Here is a 21,527-nt window from a genome sequence, read left to right as displayed (position 1 = left end):
TCAGGGTGGGCGGCCGTGGGAGGAGTCGGCCTCTTATGCAAATCACAGCGTCGCGCGTGGGCTAGGGGCGGGGCTTGCCATGCAAAATCCGGTCCTCCTTTGGTAGCGCGAGGGGGCGGCCCCCACAACCCTCGGCCTCTTTTCGCGAGTCTCTGACGTCGCCGACGTCCCGTTTAAAAGCGGCCGCGCAAGCGCAGTGAGCCGAAATGCGAACTTAGGCTGTTACACAACTGCTGGGGTCTGTTCTCTCAACCTGCCCGGCAGCCTGTAAGCCTCGCCGCCGCTGTTGCCGCCTCAGCGGTTCTAGGGGTGTCAGACCTGACGCCACCTCGCTTCCGCTTCCCCGCGCCTTCGGGAGCCACCAAGAGCCCCCGTCCGCCCGCACAGGCCGGTCCCGACCGTCTGCGTCTACTCGGCGCCCCTTGCCGCCCACCGCGCTCGCCGGTCCGGCCGAAATGAGTGGGGACCATCTGCACAACGATTCCCAGGTACAGTCCAACCTCCCGGCCGCGCTTCGGACCCCGCAACCCCGGGCCCGACCCAGCCGCTTTGACAGGCCGGAGCCCCCCGCCAGGGGCGGCCAGCCAGAGGAAATCGGATCGCTAGGCCCCGGACGAAAGCCCCGAAGTTATAGTTTGGGGGGATGGTTGCCTTTTCGGGCCGTTCCCGGGGCCCCAATACCCGGGGGCGCAGGGTGGGTTAGGCCCCCGGCCGTGCGCGTTGGCCACCCGCGGGGTTTAATGTGCCTGTTGTTTCATATTCCCTTCTTTTCTCTCTCCAGATCGAAGCGGATTTCCGATTGAATGGTGAGTGTGGCCCCCGCCCCGACCCCGGGCCCCCCAGTCGCCCGCCACCTACCCCGCACCCGGCCAGAGGACAGACATGGCGTCCCAGAGACTAAGTCCCGGCTCCTCGCTCACCGGCCCCATTGTTCCCATCGGGCCGCCTCTAAACCCCCTTTCCGGGGATCCCAGCCCCCCCAAATCGCGGCCCTCCCAAGAGGGGGCAACGGAGACCCCATGTCGCCTAACACCGGCCCTAGGGCGGCCTTTCCGCGCCCGGATTTCTCCCGGGAAAGTCGCCTTGTCGACAGTCGGGACTTAGTCTCTGCGCCATTTTCTTTTTCTCTCTCCTCTCCTTTCTGTGCCTGTGTGTCTTTCTCTCCCTCCCTCGGCTCCTTCTTTGAGCTGCCCAGAAAGCTTTCTGCAGAGCAAAGCCATATAAATCACAGACTTCACCAGAGAGAGAAGGGTGGGAGACTGAATTGTTACTATTTTTTCCAAAGAGAACTTTATTTTGGGGGGTTATTCCCTTTCTGCTTCGTTTGTTTCCTTTTCTGCTTACAGAATGAAAGCTGTCCTTTGGCAACTGTTTTATTTTTTTGTTGTTGTTGTCGTTTTTGTAAGAGGTTTATGATAGGAATTGTGGCTCTAAAATTAAAGCTACCCTTCGTGGACTCCTTCATATTTTGAGATTGTTTTTCCCAAGTTGTGTTGTTTGCAAAGGTAGTAGTGCCTCCTTTCAAAAAGTTTCTAAGTTCTCTGTGGGCCATCCAGTGTAAATGTTGGACTGTGGCATACTGATTTATTTTTAAAAATTAAAGTGTTATTGGCTAGAACTTTTCGATGTGGCTGAGGTGCCTAAGGTAGTGCTTTTTTAGAAATGCGGTTGAGTATACTAGTCGGAGGGAAAGGTTGTTGAGCATCTCATCATGGTGCTAGTGTACTGGCTTTTTCTTTTGGACTGTGGGGAAGAAAAAAGGATTTTATTTATGTTGAAACAAAGAATGGCCATCACCCACTCCTGCTTCCTGTTCATTCTTTTTCCAAAGCCGCTGTTTTTCAGGAATCTAGAGCGACTTGCCTTTTCCAGATCTTTATGGTTTTGAACTGGGTTCAGCCAAATCAAGGCATTTATTCTTTGAATATTTCCACTACAGTTTTCCAGTTAAGACTCTACCCAATAAAAGGCTCACTCTTTGGGCTTTTCAACAATCCTAGTGAGAGAAGCTTCCCTCTGTGGTGTGCTGGGAATTCCCACTGATTCTGTTGGTACATAATCCTGCTCAATTGAGTTTGGGTTCTGGGAACCTCTCCAATGGGAGAAGCTGATGAGTAGTTTTTCTGATGTTGTAATCAGCAGTCCATCATGTTAGCCTGCTCTACTGAGAGCTGCCTTATGTTCAGATTTTGAAGTGGGGGCATCCAGCAAGAGATGGTCTTCTGCTAGGAGATATTCTGGTTAAGTTAAAGTGTAGCATTTCTTGAGCACCTAATATGTCATGCACTGTGCTAAATGCTAGAGTTGAACTTTCAGTCACAATGCTGTTCTTGCCCTCAATCCAGTCTATTGGGGGAGATATAATTAGTTAATTATAAGGTAGGTGCTAGGGCATATGTATACCCAAAATGCTCTGGGAGACAAGGGGACTTAATTTTCTCTGGGGGTGGAGAAAGTTTCTCAGGAGGTGACTCCTGAGCTGGTGTTATGCAAGACTAGATAGATGCTCAGTGTCAGGGGCTGGAGTATTTCTTAACTATGTTTAGCCAATGTATCAGGATTTTAAAAGAGGGTAATGATGCCCCTGCTGTTCGGAAAACTGCAAAGAGTATAAACATGTTTCTTTGGGATGTGGAAGCAAAGGAAGGATGTAGTAGGTGTAAAATGTCCTTTTAACTTCTCTTGGAGGAAGGTAGTATCGTAATACAGAAAAAGTGTGTTCTTTTGACTTTCCAACTGGGCTGAGTATGTAATATATTTAGTAGTGAAACAGAGTTTAGTCCTTTCTCAGAAAGTAAATATGGTTCTCCCCTAAATTATCCAGAGGAAATATTGAATATGTGAATGATTGTGGGCTGGTTGGGTTATTGATTTTTAGTGCCATTTTTATACAGGCTGAAGTAAACTGACTATATTGACTTAACAGAGTGTGTTCACTTGTAATAACAATAATTGCTAATACTTATTGAATACATCCTGTCTGCCAGGCATGAATATCAGCTCTTTCCATGGATCATCTAATTTAATCCTCAGAAGGGCCCTTAAGATTTAGGTACTGTCATCTCTGTTTTACAGATGAGGAAATCGAGGCTTAGATTTATTTACCAGCTTGCCCAAGGGCAGTGATTAGGGGACTTCAGAGCTCACAAGCTTAGCCACTGTGCTATATATGTGATTCTGGTATGATTCTGCTAGAAGCTGCACATCTCTACTTTCTTACAGAGCTAAAAAAGGCAAGAGGGAAGAATTTGATAGTTTGTCATTTGCTTTCTTTTTAATCTGAACTTGATCCTTCAAGAGGAAAAGCACTTTAATTGTCTCCACACCACCCAAAGTGTCTGACACTGGAGTGATTATCTTTGTAAATAGTGTGTAGAAGAAAGCTGTAGAAGTAGTAACTGTGTGCTTGCTCTATTAAGTAACACACAGGTAATTAATGATTGATTTATGTAACTCTTAATAGTTTTGAAAAAAATAAAAATCAATGTTTAATTATGCACAGACATGTCATTACTGAACTTTGTATTAAGAGTTTGCTTAAGCTTGAGTTTCAGGGGACCTAACTTAAACCCATCTTACAGATTAATTGTGCAAGTTCATAATACTAAAGGAAGCATCCCTCATTTTGCCTGCCCTCATCCCCTAAGATCTAAAAGATTTTTGCCCTTTGGAGCTCATTCTTTACAATAGCTAGAACTGTTGGCTGTTTTACAGAATTTAGAACACTTAACTGCTGGGGAAGTCTGTTGTCTGTGAAATGTATTTGTGTTTAAAATACTGACTGGGAGCTGGGAGTTCAGGAGCAGAAACTATAATTTCTTTTCCCTAAATGAGAAGACTTCCTTTCTGAGTGCTGGTAGCACTAACTGTAGTGGGGCTTAGTCATTGTTACAGTACCGTGCAGACCGCCAAGCTGTCTGTAGAGTTGATAATGGTAACATCAGGTTGGGGCTAGCGATCCTTTTGTTGTTTCAGGGACCTGAAGTTTTGCCTATCTATGTTGGAGTTGTGTTCTTCCCTACCCAGCATGAACAAAGTATGATGCAGGATTCCATCAGTAATTATTCTGAGAAATGTTACATGGGATTATAGTTTGAAACCATCTTGTGTTGATTCTGGTTAGTTTAATGGATTCAAATTGGATGGGGGAATGAAATATAAATTGTTCCTGATGTTAACAGATAAGTTCTGTGCTGTTGGGTGTGGATTGGGGTGGGGGATGGGAAGGCTGATGATGTGGCTGTCTGAAAAGTCCCTTCACATTTAAAAAACCCTGCAAACTGAGGGCACCTTCAAATGAAATCTGGCACATCTTCCTCCTCAATCCATAAACAGTTCAGCGTTGGACTCCGGCGGCATCTTTCCTCTTCCTTGCACTGCAGCCAGCCGGAGTCCTTGGGGCACCTTTTTAGATTTAGCAAGCTGCTGTAGAACCTTGTACCATACTTATGAAACAGAATTGCTTGTCAGCATGTGCTTTTTTATATTATCAGCGTATCAGAACTCAAACAAATTTTAGATTTCAATATTCCTAGTAAAACAAGAAAATCCAGGAGTTAGTAAAGGAATCTGAAATACCTCATGGTTTTAAAGGTGAACACTAGATGATGCTGACTCTCCAATGCATACTTTTTTTTTGGTAAGTAAAGTAAAATGGAAAATATGAACCTAGGATCAGTCCCCAAATCTCATTTTAACTTGTAGTAGCAAAAAAAAGAATTGAGTCTGACTTTTTTCTTTAACATCAGCATAAAAATGGGGAATTGTGAGAGTTTGAAAAAGGGATTTGTTAATTTGTTCTGGGTTTTAGTGAATTAGTATTCATTTATACATTATATGATGCCAGAGAGTCTTAACATGTCTTAAAGCTTATATTCCAGAATTAAGCTATTGGATTTTATTGTTTGTTTTCGGTATGTGGAGAGGTGTGTGTGCGCAAAAAATGTCTACCTTTAGAGTCTGTAAATATATTAGAGAAAGCTCTGTGCTGTATATTATAATAACAGGTATCCTCTACTGCTGATGGTATGGGAAATGATTCTGTTGTACTTTCTGGATGTTTGTTCATGTTAGGAGCCTTCAGTTTATACTAAAATTATTTCATGTTAGTTGGGTGTGAAATGAATGTGTATGTTACAGGTCTTCAACAGCTTCTGCCATACCTTCAGTGCAAAGTAAAACTGGGTTGCCTCAAACCTATTTGTTCCCCCAGAAGTGTGTTTTGTGGGGGATTGCATCCATATGAATCCACGTTGAGTGCCCGTAAAATTTCAAGTTCCCTTGGAAAAAATGGATACAATTGTACATTTGAATGAGACTGTGGAAATGATTGAAATGAGTATTTGATTGTGGGAACCTGAGTTAAAAAAACTATCTTGAAAGGTAAAATATAATCACTTCATTGCATTTGGAGGTGGGAGAGAGTCAGTTGAATGACCTTTCTGTGCCTTGTGTTTTAGATTACCTGGCTGCCCCTTAATTATCACAAGGCATTGGGCAAAACAGTTGAGAATTTGGCTTCTTAAGGTAAAGAGTTTGGGATGGGAGAAGTTCCTAACTGGCCCTTAAGAAGTGAATGAGGTATTGTGTGTAAAGGAAGCTTTCAACTGTGTTTAAATTTTGGGCAGTAATAATTGGAACAGATCTTTCTATTTCCATGCCCAGTAAATCCTGAAGTTTGAGAGGCAGCCTTCCATCCTCTGGGTCATGGCTGCGGATCAGTAGCTGAAGTAGGAAATCTAAATAGAGGCAAATGGCATGGAATAATAAAGCATTTTGCCGACCCCAGCCCTTCCCTCACAACCTGCCTATCTAGGTGTGCACAGTGTGCTCCGTGCTGATGGCATGGGACCTGGGAACTGTGGAGAGGGATAAAGAAGGTGGCGGGGGGGGGGGTTGGCAGGGAATGGGCTGGCCTCGAATATATTAGGTGGGAAAAGCTTTATAGTTTATAGTAGAATATCTGTTAGCTATTAATGATATTTTTGGTAGTGTTACGGGAAATGACTAATAGCTTGCTGAAATGATTTAATAGCAAATAAATACTGTTTAACATGATTTTTATTCTGTATGCTCAAGAGATTCTAATTCTTTTTCAAACTGGGAGAGAAGTGACTTTGCTGATTATCTCGTATCTCTCTATGGTTTATAGGCTGTAATATTATCAAGCTAGACTACTCATTATCAAAATCTGTATTAAGTGTCTTTATCTGTCAGTTAGGTCTCTAAATTTTAGTAAAGAAAAACTCCAAGGGAGTTAGGCAATTTAAATTTCTTTTAATTTGTTGTAAGTTTTTAGACTGACTCAGTTATCTTCCTGCCACCTTTACCTTATATACTGTTCTTGAAAAGTTATCTTGAATTGTATAGCAAATATTTTTATTTACAACCCCCTTCTGCGCCCCCCCCCCATTAGTTTGGGGTTAGGTGCATCTCTACCACCAGGCTGTTAATTCCTCTCTGAGCCTTTGAAGTTCACTAACTTAGTTTCTGTGGATTTAAGGAACTAAAGAACTCAGTTCATTAGCATTTCTGAGACACACCTAGATAAGCAACAACAAAGGGTGTTAAAGCAATTAGCAGTATTGGGGGCTTTACTTCTCTTGTCTTTGTTGCTGAGAACAAGTGTAATAGTTTCCTGGGTATTCTGACATTTTCCTGTATGTATTTTAAGAACAAAAACAAATCTGCCAACCCATAGACCAAATATTCTTTGTATTTTTCTTAGGACAGCTAAGCAAAAATATATGCTCGGGAGATTTATTGGAGGAAATATCTTTGACTGGAGTTTACAAAAAAAAAAAATTAAGTTGAAGATTAGTTTTACAGCAGAATACACTGGAAATGCACCCTTTTACTGCTTAGCAAAAGTTCAGATTTTAAGCTTACTACCACATATGAATGCCCAGGCACATAAAGCTTCATAGGCAAAATACTGGTTGGGCAGAAGACTTACCTAGCAGGTGTCAGGATCAGTGGATTAGGGGATCTCATCCTCTTACTTTACTCAACTCTCATAACCCCTTTATTTCTTTGTACAGTAGTTAGCTGTCTAAAAAGTAATAAGTTAGCCATCTGAACTCTTGTATAGCAGCGGAAGGGGAAGTGAGAGGAAGGGAACTAACTTTGAGAGCTTAGTAAGCACCATGTTTTTGTATTCATTACATCTGAATTTAATGCATATAGTACAGATTTCATAGGTTTCTGGTAGAACCAGAGACCAAGAAAGGAAAAATTTTCATCTTGTACACCTTCTCACCACCCATTTTTGATAGTGTGCTGCCTTTCAGATTCCAGAAACCCCACTCAGGCTGTAATTTGTAAGATTCTAGTACTGATGTCGTTAATCACAGCCTGCCCTTAATTATCTGCTGGTAGAGAGAGCTTAGATCCGTTGCACCTGGAATGTTAGGCCTTCAAGAGATGCTTTGGTTTTAAGGCTGGAACCAGATTGATATTGAAGGGTATCAGTGATGAAGAAAGAGGCTATGTGGCGCTATTGTACTCTTGAGCAGCTGTGATAAAATAGAAAATTACAGTAGAAATCAGAAAAATCTAATTAAGTCCCTGTTCTTACAATGAAACTTGCCCTGGCCACTATACAAAGATGATCTTTCTATTTTTCATAAACCATTGAGAATTAAGTACGTATATGAATGTGCCTCTGCTCACATTTTAAAATTTAAACTTTGGTCAGTTTCTACATACTCTGAAATGGGTCTTTATTTTGAATGTTAGATTTGAAGTAGTGACCTTGGTGACTCCTTCCTTCGCTGGTATTCCCTGGTACTGTTTTCGGTCTTTCTGACATTTACAGAGTTACCAGTGGCATATAACAGGAGTTGGTTGACCCTACCTAACTGAACTGCATAGCCTGCACTGATCTCTTCCGACTATCAAGCAATCACTGTAAAATAAGAGGTGGTATACGCATTGGGTTGGCCAAAAAGTCGGTATGGCTTTTTCCATAAAAGACACATTTTTCATTTTCACCAATAACTTTATTGATTTGGATATTTTGAGTCTGTAAGCTATCTCCTGCTATTGGCTCCTAGTGGGTAGAGGCCAAGGGTGCTGCCAGACATCTTGCAATGCATAAGACAGCTAGCCTGACAGCACAGAATTATGTGGCTAAAATGTTAATAGTACCAAGAAACTTTGCAAGCCACTTCTGACACGTTCAGTCAGTCACAGCACAATTTTTTGTTTGTTTGTTTCAGTTGCATTTTTACCTTTCTTGAAATAATAAAGCATAATATACTGAAAATGTTGCGTATTTTCTTCCATCTTCAATATTAAAACGGCTGCACAAAAATTCACCAATTTTGATGTTTTTGTTTTTAATGCATGCTGATATGACAGCTGTCACTATACAATCTAACAAAATAGTGTTGAATGAGGTTAAAGACAACTAAGCAGTACTAGAGCCATCATATGGAAAAAATATAACAGACTTTTTGGCCAACTCAATATATCTAGGTTCCTCCTTTTCTAAGAACAAGTCAAAGGCAAGGTAGTGATTGCTAAAAGAACTTGTTTGAGCTATAGCAAAAACAGGCTTAGAAATAAAAGAAGTATATTGATGTGGCTAATTTCTCAGCTCTTTAATAGAACTATAGATTTTCTATAGAAGATATGCAGAGCTTTACCTTGTAGATGCATTTAATAAATGAAATGCCAAGATCATTATTTGTGATTTTTTTTTTTTAACCACAAAACTTAGTGTGTCTTGTGTCAGCATGTTTTTTCCCTAAGGGCACTATTTTACTTCTGGAAACTTTTTTTTTTTTAATCCTCATCTGAGGGTGTATTTATTGATGGGGGGGGGGGCCAGAGAGAGAGAGAGAGAGAAAAAGAGAGAGAGGAAGAAAAACATCCAAGTGAGAGAGAAACATTGATCAGCTGCCTCTCAGTGTGCCCAGACAGGGGACCAAACTCTTAGCCTAGGCATGTGCTCTGACTGGGAATTGAAGCTGCAGCCTTTTGATTTATGGGACGATGCTCCAACCAACTGAACAACACTGGCCAGGGCACCACTAAACATTTTTAAATTGAGAAGACTCAAAAACACCTGAGTGACTTTTAATTTTTCATTTATCCAGGTGGTTGCTTAAAGTGACCAACTTACTTTCTTGGGAAATTGTAATTCTTGGGAACAAGAACCCCTTAAATAATAAAGCTTAGGTAGGTATGAGAATTTAAGTAGTAAACTCCATGTTAACAGTTGTGCATGAGTCTAAGCATTTGGGAGATTCCATGAAAAAGTTGTATCTAGTCAGGAATTTCAGCAGTGGCTCTTAAGGCTAGCTCATGTCCATTACTGAATTGCCTTGAATGTGTTATTTTGGAAGTGCTACTTAAAGAAAAGAAACCACAGTCAGTTAGGGGCATGTTCACTAAGGTCCGTCAGATTAAGATCTTAGTAGTGATCTTATACTATTGATCAAAAGGATTATCAGAAGCATCACAACAGGACCAGACTTCAGACTTCAGAATTAATATTCAATTAAAGATAGGCCAGAGAAATTAATTTTGTAGGATAGAAATTACAGAATAGCATCTAAGTTTAAAGAGTCTTTAAAGATAAAGTCTTCAAAAGATACGGTTCTTAAAAGTACATGGGGGGAAAAAAACCTGTGGGAAAGTGATTATTAATAACTACATGGCTATATTGCTTTCAATATATGAGTGTTCAAGATAGGATTGGATTTAAAAGTCTTCAAAATTTTGGCCTCTTTATTTTATATCATTTTCCTGTGATACAGAATGTGAATAGTTTTTGAGGGTGGGGTGGGGTGTCTGTCTTCCCACTGCCCCGAATCAGACAACCACGATATAGTGGAAAGGACAGAGACTCTGACTCAAGGGGACGTGAATCTTTCTTCTTTGCCTGTGAACTAGGAGAGAGCATGCGAGGAGCACCTTAGGAGAGGTAGAGCATAGGAGAAAATTTTTAGTTCCTCACCAGTCCTTAAAAAACCCTTTCAGAGATTGTCTCATTAGTCTTTTGTACAAAGGGAACTTACTTAATTTCTTCAAATTTAGGTATTGTGAGATTTTACCCAAGGGGGAAGGTCACTAGAGAGCCTTGAATATGATACTGCTGTGAATCCGAGACAGGTTGGCTCAGGAGGGTACAGACTTGCCTTGAGTTTGTGGCTGTGTACAAGCCATTTTTTACTCGTAAATTAAATTACAGTTTAAGAATCTTAGTGAAGACCTTTCCCCACTTTGCATTTGGGGTGGTGCAATATTTATAGCTTACTTAGGAAGCTAAGAATGTCACATTTCATTGCAAATGGAAAGTTGAATTTGCCATATTCATTAATCCAAACATTCAGAAAATAAATACCAGTAATGATTAGACACAGATAAACAAGAGAAACCCATGTGGCTCTCTGAACACTTTGAAGTTAGTATATTGTAGATCTGTACAACCACTTTCTTCATTGAGATTTACAGTTTTCATTGGGACTCAGCCCAAAGGCTCCTGTCCTATCAGGGTGAATGGGGATGGAAGGCATTGTACTTTCCAGCAGTTAATGCTTCACTATTAGCCAGAGTGATATCTCCATTTATTCCCAGTACTAGGTGGTTTTTTCCTTTCCTTGAAAAAAATGGAAACCTAGGTTCCTAATTCCCAAAGATGTTCAAAATTATAATTCTAGAAAATTTAGGTTTTCCTTTTTTTTTAGACTACCTATAAGCTCATTAAACCTTTTCACCTGTAACAGAATAGTTTAAAGTTCTGTAAATTTATTTTTCCATATCTTTTTGTATCAAACACTTGTATTGAATGAATTTTAGAATAGTATTCTTCAGGTTTCCCTGAACACATAGATTTGTCAGTGACTAGAAATATAATAAAGAGTATGAAATCACCATCTTTGTAATTTTGCAGAAGTAACTTAAAGGTTAGACTCGGTACTTAAACTCCTGGGAAACTAATTTTATGAAACAGTTTGAATGTGTTCCTGTTGTTACTCCTTCCTAATTATAGTGTCTTGATATGGGCAATGCACTAAAGCTGTTAAATTCAGAGGAAGGGTCATAGTACATAGTGGTATTATAGTGATACGAATACTAGAAATGTGACGAGGAGAGACTAATCGTTAGACTCACTGTGCTTATTCTTACAATCGGTGTGTTTTTGCAGGAATGGATGCAATGTCAGCAGTTCTTCCTGTTTAACATCAGAAATAAAGAAACAAGAGCCTCTTGGGAATTGCTTATACCTGTTTCTTAGTTTTTCATGGTTCCAGTTAACCTGTTGGGAGACCAAAAAGGGCAGGATGAACATAAATTGACCAGCCCCTGTAACGGCCGGCCTGCCACACTTGCAAACAAGGAGTCCTCTGAGGCCGGACGCCCAGCCCTGCGCAGTCCCCGAGGCAGCTACCTCAGCAGCACAGCAGCCCTGGGCGTGTGGAACGGGGTTAGTGGAGGCGGAGCTGGTGATCGCTTCATGATGGTTATTCCTTTTTTCCCCCTTAAAAACAAATCACCTTCCTTCCTTCCTTGAAGGCAGTACGATATAAAAGGAGGCACTTCAGCAGAACTTTATAATCCTTTATAGATGTTAGCACCGCCCTAATCTCAAAATGTCTCGAAAGCTCTCTATTTGCAGAAGTACGCTTGTTTTCTCTATGGCAAAATGGATTCTGGTTGGGCAAACAAGAAGTTAAAATTTCTCTCCTTATAGCCCTGAAAATATTATGGAACAACTTGAGGACTGGAGCCAACTTCCAGAACTTAGATGTCAGATAGTGTGTGTTGAACTCCTATTTTTGGGAGAGAATAGTTTCAAAGTTAAAATACAATATGATGAAATGTGTCCATAAGTGACTGAAAGCATAGTACAGGTGTTTGCATAAGTAAGACTAGAGGAATATCAAGCAGGATCCATACTGATTGCGCATGTGTAAGCATGCATGCCAGCACGTGCTGTTGTACAGAAGTGAAGATAACTTTGCTAAAGTACTTTTATTGAAAACGTGACTTTAAAAAAAAAAGCAACCTTATTTCCTGGAAATAAAGTTCAGTGTTCATTCTTCTCCCACAACTTGATGATCCTGTTTTGTTCTGTTCAGGTGTTCCTTTTTACCCTGGAAACGCCTCTTGGGTTTAAATTAAGTGTACCCAGTACTTCTCCATTTTACCACCTATTTTTAGGAAGGCAGTAAGTATTGTAAGCTCCTTGAGGGTTAGGAACATCTCAGAGCCTGTTTTAATATTGAAGGCATAGTTGTAAATACTGTTTCCTTTCCAGTGAAGTCTGTCTGCGGTCACCACTGATCCCCAGGCCAGAAGTGACCACTTTTCTCTGGCTTTCACGGAGACCATGTCCTTTTCCGGTTCCAGTTTTTCATTGCAGGCTGGAAATTTACATGTTCGCTGAGTTTAGGTAGGAAGTGGGCAAGAGGGCTGTCTCATCATATATGGTCAAAGCAGACACTTTCAACAAATGCTGTGAAATGGGAAGCCCTTCCTCTCCTAGCTCACCAACTGATAGAAGATAAAGTGAGAAACATTGAGAACTTCCCACTGAAGTTTCCCTGTTCTCCAGCTAACATGTGTAAGAATCACCTGGGAGTGTTTGGTAAAAATACATATTCCTAGTTCTGTGCCTCCAAGTTGATTCTGTAGTGAAGTGTACTGAGAAATCTGCATATTAGAGATACCTTTAACAGTCCCAAATGATTCTGATTAATACAGGTGACCCATAAATCTCCTTCGGAGAAATTTATCTGGGCTCCGTTGTCGCAGTGGCTAAGATGTGTGTTTTACCTCATTTGATTAAAGTTGAGCTATTGGTTGAGCTATTAAGATTAAGGGAGTTTTTAAAAAAGATCAGAACAGTGTTTTCCAAAATGTGTTTATTAAAGCTTGATCCTTGTCCCATTCGAGATAAATATCTTCTACCTTTCATTGAGTATTTACCTAAATAGCAGTGATAGTTAACTGCCTTTGCAGCTGTTTTAGTTTGTGTCTTGTCAGAATACTGATCCTTTAACAAGTCATTATTTGATTCTGATGTCATCTTTTAGGTTTGGGTGACTAAACAGGAGCACAGAGTGAGAGGTTGTTTTCATGCTAATATTCCTACGATGGTTAAGGCAGGGCTTAGGAGGTAAGAGGAGGAGGTATCAGCAAAGTTTAATGGAATGCTGAGGATCTAATCTTTGGAGGTCACTACCTTTAGATTAAATTAGGGGTCTTTAAGTTCCTGATGGCAGATATTGAAATAGGAGGATTCAAATAGAGCCTTGCTTCGTAAAGTGTGGTTTCCTACTCTGTATCATTAGCATTGCTTGAGAACTTGTTGGAAATGCAAGCTATTGAGCCTCACACAGACCTACTGGCTGAACCTCTGGGAGTGGGGACTCAGCCATCTAGGTTTTAGCAGTCAAGCAGGTGATCTGGTGCACACTGAAGTTTCAGAACCAAGGAGTAGAGTAAGATTTGAGGTTCACTTTCTCCTCACATACTTAGTAAGTATGAACCTCACATACTTAGGAGGAACAAAAGACAGTTGACAAAGTCCACATGCTTACCAGTGAAATGTAGACTTTGGAGTTAGATAAACTTGGGTTTCAGTTCTTGTTAGCTGGGTGGCCTTGAGCAAGTCACAGTTCTGATCTTAGTTTTATCATCTGTAAAAGTACAGATAATAGCTACCTCAGAGCCATATAAAAGAGCACTTAGTACGAGGTACTATTTCCCCAAAGTCAAATAAGTGACACGAATAAGTTGACTGATAAAAATAAACATCTGGACAAATTATTTAGTCACAACATTTTTTTGATACCTAGAACTAGTTTTATAGTGATTCATCCTCTTAAGCAGTGTTCCTTGTTTTTTCACAGGATCGATAGCTGGGCCCCAGTACTTGTACTTCCTTATAATTATGAAGTTGGAGTAATGCATAATGGGAGGAGGATCCGCTGGAGCATAAAAAGGAACCAGTTACATAATTAGCACCAGAGAGGCTTCTAAAGAACATACATGTGTTTAAGCATAGTCTTGCTACTGCTGGTTGCCCAGAGACCGTCCTGTGCACTTGAGGCACAGTCCCTCGTGATGTGACCACGGCGGCCAGCCCCTAGCCCTCGGGCTGCATGTGGCCCAACACAGACTTGTAAATGTACTTAACACCTTTTTTTTGCTCATCAGTTTTCATCATTGTTTGTGTATTTAATGTGTGCCCCAGGACAATTCTTCTTCCAGTGTGGCCCAGAGACGCCAGAGAGTTGGACACCCCTGCTATATATACATTGAAGGCCCAGTGACTGAGTTAGTAGTAATAGAATGTATTAAGCAACACATCAACACACTTGACACCTCCATGGCCAGACAAGTTGTGGACTTGCGGGCATTTTGAGGCTTAGGCTGAGCTGTGGATTCCTGTGTAGCATAGGCAGAAGGTTTGTACTCATTTTCACTACTTTGCAGGCAATAAAGTCTCACTTAATAGAAGCAAAGTAGCACAAGCCAGCAGGAATGGACTTGTCCTAATTGAGCTGGCCTGAGAAGGTACATTTTTCAGGTTAGACAAGTCCTTTTTCTCCTTTAAGTTCTGCCTCCTGGGGAAGGAGAAGCATTTCAGTGCAAGGATGTCCTTGTGACTCACTGCAGAAGAGTATAGGAAATGCAAACGACCCTCTTAAGGGTCTTGTACTGGTTAATTACTTTTGAGTAAAAGTAAAGAGTAAAAAACCCCAACTTTGTCTTATATTAGAGACCAAAGATGAGTTAGTAAGATGGGATTTGTTTGCCATACTCCTGAAACTTAAAATACGTGCTCTGTCTAGGTTTGGCTTCTGTCTTGGTGGACTGACACCTTCATTGAAATGTCCTCTGGGCAGCTCTCCTTGCCACTCTGGTTCTCCAGGGGCTCTGTGCAGCAGTGGCCTGCCTTTTGAGATGGCCACTGTAATCAGGCAACTTTTTAAAAAAAATTACATTTATTGCGGTGACATTGGTTAGTAGGATCATACAGGTTTCAGGTGTACATTTCTATGATAACATGATCCGTACATGACATTGTGTGCCCACCACCCAAAGTTTAACCATCTTCCGTTGGCCAGGCGAACTTGTAGCTGGCCTCAGGGGACTCCACAGCACGTTGTGCCTTGCCAGGTAGGCAAAAGGCCTCTGCCCGAGTTCCAGCAGGGCAGCTGGGTCAGGAGAGGAGAATGCTAGCTAGGCAAGGAGTTCAGGACAAAGGAGGTCTCAATCTGACTTTGTCAACTGTGACCAGAGCAAATTACACTATGTTATACTTCAGCCTTCCTACCAATAAAAGGAAGATGTTGACCTGGATCCAATATACTTTTTTTTTCTTTTCCTTTTTCTTTTTTTAAATGCTCACTTGAGGGTATGTTTATTGATTTTAGCGAGCAAGAGGTGGGGAGGAGAGAGAAAATCACCAGTGTGAGAGAGAAACCTCAATCAGTTACCTCCTGAATGCACCCTGACTGGGAATCGACCCCACAGCCTTTTTGGCGTATGGAATGGTCAGGGCCGAGATGTTTTTCAGTCAGCACTGATTGAACTAGAACTTTCACTGACAGTGGAACTTTCTGTCACGATGGAAATGTTCTGTATCGGTGGTGTCCCATATCGTAGTTGCTAGCTATATGAAACTGTTGAGGCCCTGAAATGTGGCTAATGTGGCCAAAGAGCTTAATTTTTCAATTTTATTTTACTTAAGATTAAAATAGCTACATGTGGCTAGTGGCTACTATACTGGACAGCACAGCTCTGGATAAAATTTAGGTAGGAGCATAGAGATTCAGGTTTAGATTTTGCATGGAGTGGGAGTGGGTGGGGCTCTTGGAACTTAAAAATTCAAAACAGGTGTAAATTTGGTGTATTTGAGTTTGAATAAGTCTTCCTTCTGTATGCATACATTGCCTTAGCCTGGGTAACATTCTAAGAGGTTTTTATGAGCTGGTAAGTAAAATCATGTCTACCAAAGCAGTTGGAAGCCCAGACAGTTCTTCATTTTGCTTGACTGCTTTAGCTCTACTCAAGATCAACACTTAAGGCCTTTTGGATTGAATAAACTCTCATTTTATCTCCAACCCTATAAGGGAGGTCCTGTCTATTTTGTAGGTGACTAGATGGATTAACTTATATGCACCTTTAACCTTTAAAATGGTTGATATTAGCCTACAACTTCATTCGAAATTGCAGGTTTTTGACATGTTGCTATAACAAGAAATTAAGTATGTATTTGTTAAATCGTACTTAGTAATAATAAGTGAATGTCTGAACATAAGTGATAAAGAACGTAAGGTCGTACAGGCAAGCAGACAGCGCTCAAGAGGTTAACTCACCCAAGGTGTTGCTGATAGTAAAAGCAGGTCAGGTGTCTGCTTTTATACCCCACGGTGGAGGGGCGGGAGTGTCTTCCTGCCATTTGCATGCTTATAATGAGTAGTAAGCTGCATCTTAACTTTTATAAGTAATCTGGCCCATAGTTAGCTACACAGTAGTAGTCAGAAGGAGCAAAATGAGATTGTATCCTTAGCCACTGTGAGGATCACTGACATAGTGGACATATGAGGTCTCAGCACTTTGAATAGACTGCTTAAAGACCGGGAACAGGTTCCGTTTCCTCCAGCTTTAGCGTCAAATTATGACCATTTATTTTGGGGGTTGGAAGAAGAAATGGAATAGGGATGAAATAGCTGATAATTTGAACATTCACTGTCTCCACTTTATCGTTGAAGAAACTGAGGCTCAAGGCTGTGTAGTTTCTAAGTAACCCACAGAGCTGGAAGCTAATCTAGGCCTACCTGATGCCACAGCCTGAGTTCTTAAATGGGACATAAAGTAAGGTAAAGGGGAGTCTAGGTGACTCAGCTGCTTCCTGGGAATTCTGGGCTGTAGTGGAGCTACTACTCATGTTGTATCAGACAAAAAGCTCTCCTTTTATAGAGCACTCGCTTTATTTACAATGGATTCTTACCAGACTACTGTCATTGACTAGTAGGCTCTGCTGCTCTTTAATGTGTAATCCTTTCCCTCTTAAGGAAAGCTTGCCTGCCTTTGCAGCAGACTGCTGAATAATTTATTTTTGTTAGCAGTTCAGCTTGTGCTTAGAGTCAGTTATTCCAGAAATCAGTAAAACTTCTCTTTATCTGAATGTTCAAGAAAAAGGATCTTTTTGTTAACCAAGGATTAACTAAAACCAACTCTACCTCCCCCATTTTAGAAGGATCTCCTAGGTGTGCATATTTACTGAGGAATTTCTTCGGAGGTGGTTAGCAGTATGTGAACAAGCATGACGTTTCCACTTCAAGGGGGATAAATAACAAACTTAACTAGCTTGCTGCTATAGAAGCAGAATTAGCAGTGGTCTCAGCATTGGCCTGAGCATTGGCCTCCCCGTTCAGAATTCTCACTCATATGACTTATTTTCTCCAGTTTTGCAGAGCAGGAGTAGATTTTTAACCTTGTAGGTAAAGCAGGGAGGATGGTTTTCACTCACAACTGAGCTGAGAAAGACACCTCTGTCTACAGGCAGTGCGGGGGATAGTTTCTAGTCACTATTAATTAGTGGAGCGTTCAGTAAACAATGCCTTCTTTTGTATAGCCCATGAACTAAATAGTTTTTACATTTTCTACTGGTTGGTGGGAAAAATTTTAAAAAAAGAATACTAAATATACCTGGAACTAATATAATGTTATATATCAATGATACCTCAGTTTTTAAAAAGAATATTATTTCATGATGTAGGAAAGTCATATGAAATTCAAATTCCAGTGTCCATAAATAAAGTTTTAGTGGAATGCAGCCATGCTCATTCATTACCACATAACCCGTGGCTGCTTCTGTGCCCCACTGGTGGAGCCGAGTACCTGCAGAGGAGTTCAGGTGGACTGCAAAGCCTAAATTACTTACAGCCTGTCCCTTTACAGAACAATTTGCTGACCCTTGGAATGGTAGGTAGTGCCAGTTGCTTACCTGACTAGTGGTACCTGTGTGTATCGCAGGAAGCTCACAGGACTTCTCATATTACCTGGTAACCTCTGGCTCCCAAAGGATTCTGTAAGCCAAGTGTCAGAGTTTACTGTGAGCGCGCAGTGTCATTAAGCCTTAATCCATCTTTTTTCTAGTTGTTTCCCTAACTGAGTTCCACTAGCAGGACTCAAGGTAACTGTTTCTCTCTAAGCATGGCTCTGTGCTCTGATGCCCAAACAACAAACACAGTTTCTATTCTAAGGAGCCTGGGTACCCTATCCCTTACCTAAGCTGGGCTAGCTGTGTCGCCCCTTAGGCGCCTCTTGCTTCTCCTGCTCACCTGGGAGAGCATCAGGTGAAAGCAACTTCTTTCTCAGTTGTAGAGACTCAGTAGTCTCAGCTGTAAATTAAAGATAAAATCCTCAGAAACCGACTAGCCCACGACCTGTGCCTGCCTTTTAAAGAACAGAGAGATATAATTGAAATGGAAACATTAAAATAAAATCAGTATGGCATGTTTATTATTGCAGGTGGCTGGTATTTGATGTTACTTATTGCTCAAAGGACCAACAAACCACAAGGCAGAGTTTTTCAAAATATTCTGGACAATGTAGACTCTAGTAACCTGGGGAGCTTGTAGTAAAATACACAACCTGGTTAAACCCCAGGTCTCATACACAGAAACATTTGAGAATCACTGCTCTTAAGCATTAAATATTTTTATTTTTACCTTAATCCTTTTGAACTAAAACAATTTTTAAAGGTCATAGAATTTTTGTGACTGGAAGTGTAAAGGACCTATAGAGGCCATTTTACAGATTAGAAAACTGAGACCAGAGCAAAGAAATGAATTAACCTAGGGTCTCATCAGGACATCACATAAAAGACTTAGGTGCTTCAAGGATGTTGTCGTCTTACTGTTAGAAAGTGTAACTGACTTTTAAAATACGGTTCTTGGCAAAATTATGTAACAGTGAGCACCTTGTTCTGTCCTCTTACCGTATCTAGAAACTTCATCTCAGAAAACCTTATAGTTAATTAAGTAATGTTTTTGAAGACAGTTTGGTGGTCCCATCACTTGAATCTGAATTTTTTTAAAAAACAATAATTAATAGGCCCCTGGGAATATGAAGCAAAGGAAGAAATGAAGATGACCTTGAATTTAAGGGGAATAATGGAAGGCGTGGGATAGGAGAGAAGGTTGTAAAGTAAGTCGAAGTAGGATACACAGACCAGAAGGGGCTAAAAAGGAAAGATTAAGGTAATTGTAGCTGTCATAAAAGTATAAAAGGAGCCAAAGAAATTTAAATGTGGAAGTGAACTGGAAGCAAAAACATCCTCTGACCATTTAACCAGTCTTTTGTGTGGGATTGAGGCCTAAAGCAAACCAGTGGGCTGCCTCACGGTGTGTCTTTTTGCATGGCAAGGCTCTCAAGACAGCATCTGGCCACTAGTCTCATAGAGTTGCCGATGTTTAAGAACGAAGGTAGGTTCTTGAGTGTTTTTAAATCAGTTTGTGGCATTTCTTCTGAATATGTAGATACTTTGGAAAATGTAACAGGTTTGAGAAATTTGACATTGTGCTGCAGAGCTGATAAAAACAAAATTGAAAATGCTGGATATCTACCTTTGAGCAACTCTGTCTTCTAATGCAATGTACTTCTAACGTTGAAATTTTACCAAGCATTGAATATTGAGGAGAAAGACTTAAGCACTTTGCACAATAATTGGCTACCTCTGTGTGCTTGAGTTTGACCCTTTCTTCGACTTCCTAAGTTCTTATGAAGGTCTTTTCTAACCACAACGTTAAAGTCTGATTCTGGAGCTTAATGGGGCCAAGTCCAAGAAAACCTGTGCAGTTACGGGAACCCTCTCTTTTCAGAGGGTCCTCACTGGACAGCTGTTGCTGCGGGGTGGCCGTCAGCGCTTGCTGCGGAGCTTCAGGAGGGCAAACGCTTGACACTGAACAAATGTTCGAATGAATACTGTGAGCCCCAGCTTCCTTAAGGAAGAAAGAAAAAGAAATATTTATTGCTCCAGATGTCATCTTCTCTGCTAGAGGTTTTGTTTAATTAGCTCAAGGGTACGGGGTCCCTAATGGGTGAAGCCCATGAGTTTCAATAATGAACAAGTCTGTTCATGACAGAAGGTCTTGTTTCTGTACAGTACACATTTGGGGAGAACAGATGACAATTTGGACTTTAAAAATTGGAAGTGTTACTAGTTCCTTTTCTCATTCTTAATTTTTAACGGGTTTGTTTGTTTGTTCATGTTAAGAACTGAGTTCTCCCAGCATTTTTCTTTTAAGTTCTGGAGCTCTTTGAGCTCTCAGCCAGAGCAGCCTCTGTCTTGCTTCTGGAAATTTCTCACTGTGATAAGAGCTCTTATTCTTGTTCTGTGGGATACAAATTAAAGCTATGGGTGACAAATTAAAGCCAGCCACCATTAAGATGGATTGCAAACTGGGTTTCCTGGATTCACCATGGGCCAACATTGGTAAAGTCTTGAGTTTAAAGAGCTTGTATGGAGGGGAGGGGAGGGTAGAATTTTTTCACCTCCTCAACCCATCCCCCTTCCAGTTAAGGGCTTTTAGGCTTCCTGGCTGCTTTTAGTTTGGCACTAAGTTCCTGGGGAGATTTGCCCGCCCCTGATACTGACCACACTCCCGGATGCCAATCTTTATCACCAAGACCAGCTTGTTATCTGTCCTAGACAAAAAACAGTCTTCTTTTAAAGTGTACAGTGTTGAGTAGAACTGTTGATTTTGTTGAAACTCCAGCTTCTGGAGATGTGTTATCCGAAGGTTTGAAGGTCAGGAAGGAAGGAAGGAAGGAAGAAGATGCAAGCATTTATCCCAGTAGAAGTGATTTAATAATGAGCAGGTATTATCTTATTTAGAAAATTAATTTCTTTACCCAGTGTGTTCACCCAGATGGTTTCAGCGTTCACTTTCCTAACGTACTGGTTGTATGCGTGCGTGTCAGAGTTAGCAGGGGTTATCTTTGACAGAGTCGTACTGTGAGTGCCCCTTTGAGAAAGGCAGCTTTGGCTGAATAACTCTGTTCCCCATCCTCCACACGCCACTTGATGACTGTGTTTGGAGGAGGAGCCTGGCATGTGACACAGATGCTTTAAGTCTCAAAACCTGCTGACAAAAGTCAGTGTAGAGAGGTCTGGCTCAAAACATGGCAAAGAGGCCCTCCTTTACACCGGAAAAGTCTCTCCCCCACCTTTGTTTATAAGAAAGCGAAGGACTTCTCTCTTGCTCTGACCTGATGACCCCGAAACGTTTAGAAGAATGGCGGAGTGGCATAACGCCTTAAGATTATAGACTAGTTGATAAGAAGATCAGTAATCTTTGCCCTTCCTTAGGTCCTTCACTCTCAAGAAAGTGTAAATGTTTATACCTTGGTTGAATTGTGATTGTATTACAGACCCTGGGTGGAATAGGTTTGGCAGCATTGTTAGCCGCCTGCTGATTGCAGCTAAACTAACACAAGTGGTTTTCTACCTAAGAGGTGTAAAGTGGTCATCCGTGCTTCCCTTAGAACCTGTA

General features: G+C 41.2%; 1 protein-coding gene across 1 annotated transcript in view; it reads left to right on the top strand.

Moving 5' to 3' along the window:
* The first annotated feature begins 209 nt into the window (after positions 1-209).
* TOP1 (DNA topoisomerase I) overlaps positions 210-21,527 on the top strand; it is an 83,501-nt gene continuing 62,183 nt past the window's right edge. The window contains exons 1-2 of the mRNA XM_054573753.1: positions 210-488; positions 782-806. Coding sequence (XP_054429728.1) covers positions 456-488; positions 782-806 — 58 coding nt within the window. The 5' untranslated portion in view covers positions 210-455. The remainder of the gene's footprint in view (positions 489-781; positions 807-21,527) is intronic.

The sequence above is a fragment of the Pteronotus mesoamericanus genome, unplaced genomic scaffold (genome assembly GCF_021234165.1).
Source record: "Pteronotus mesoamericanus isolate MK-2021 breed Mesoamerican mustached bat unplaced genomic scaffold, CSHL_Meso_final contig_25, whole genome shotgun sequence".
NCBI classification, from domain to species: Eukaryota; Metazoa; Chordata; class Mammalia; order Chiroptera; family Mormoopidae; genus Pteronotus; species Pteronotus mesoamericanus.
This window is presented reverse-complemented; position numbering and strand designations above follow the sequence as displayed.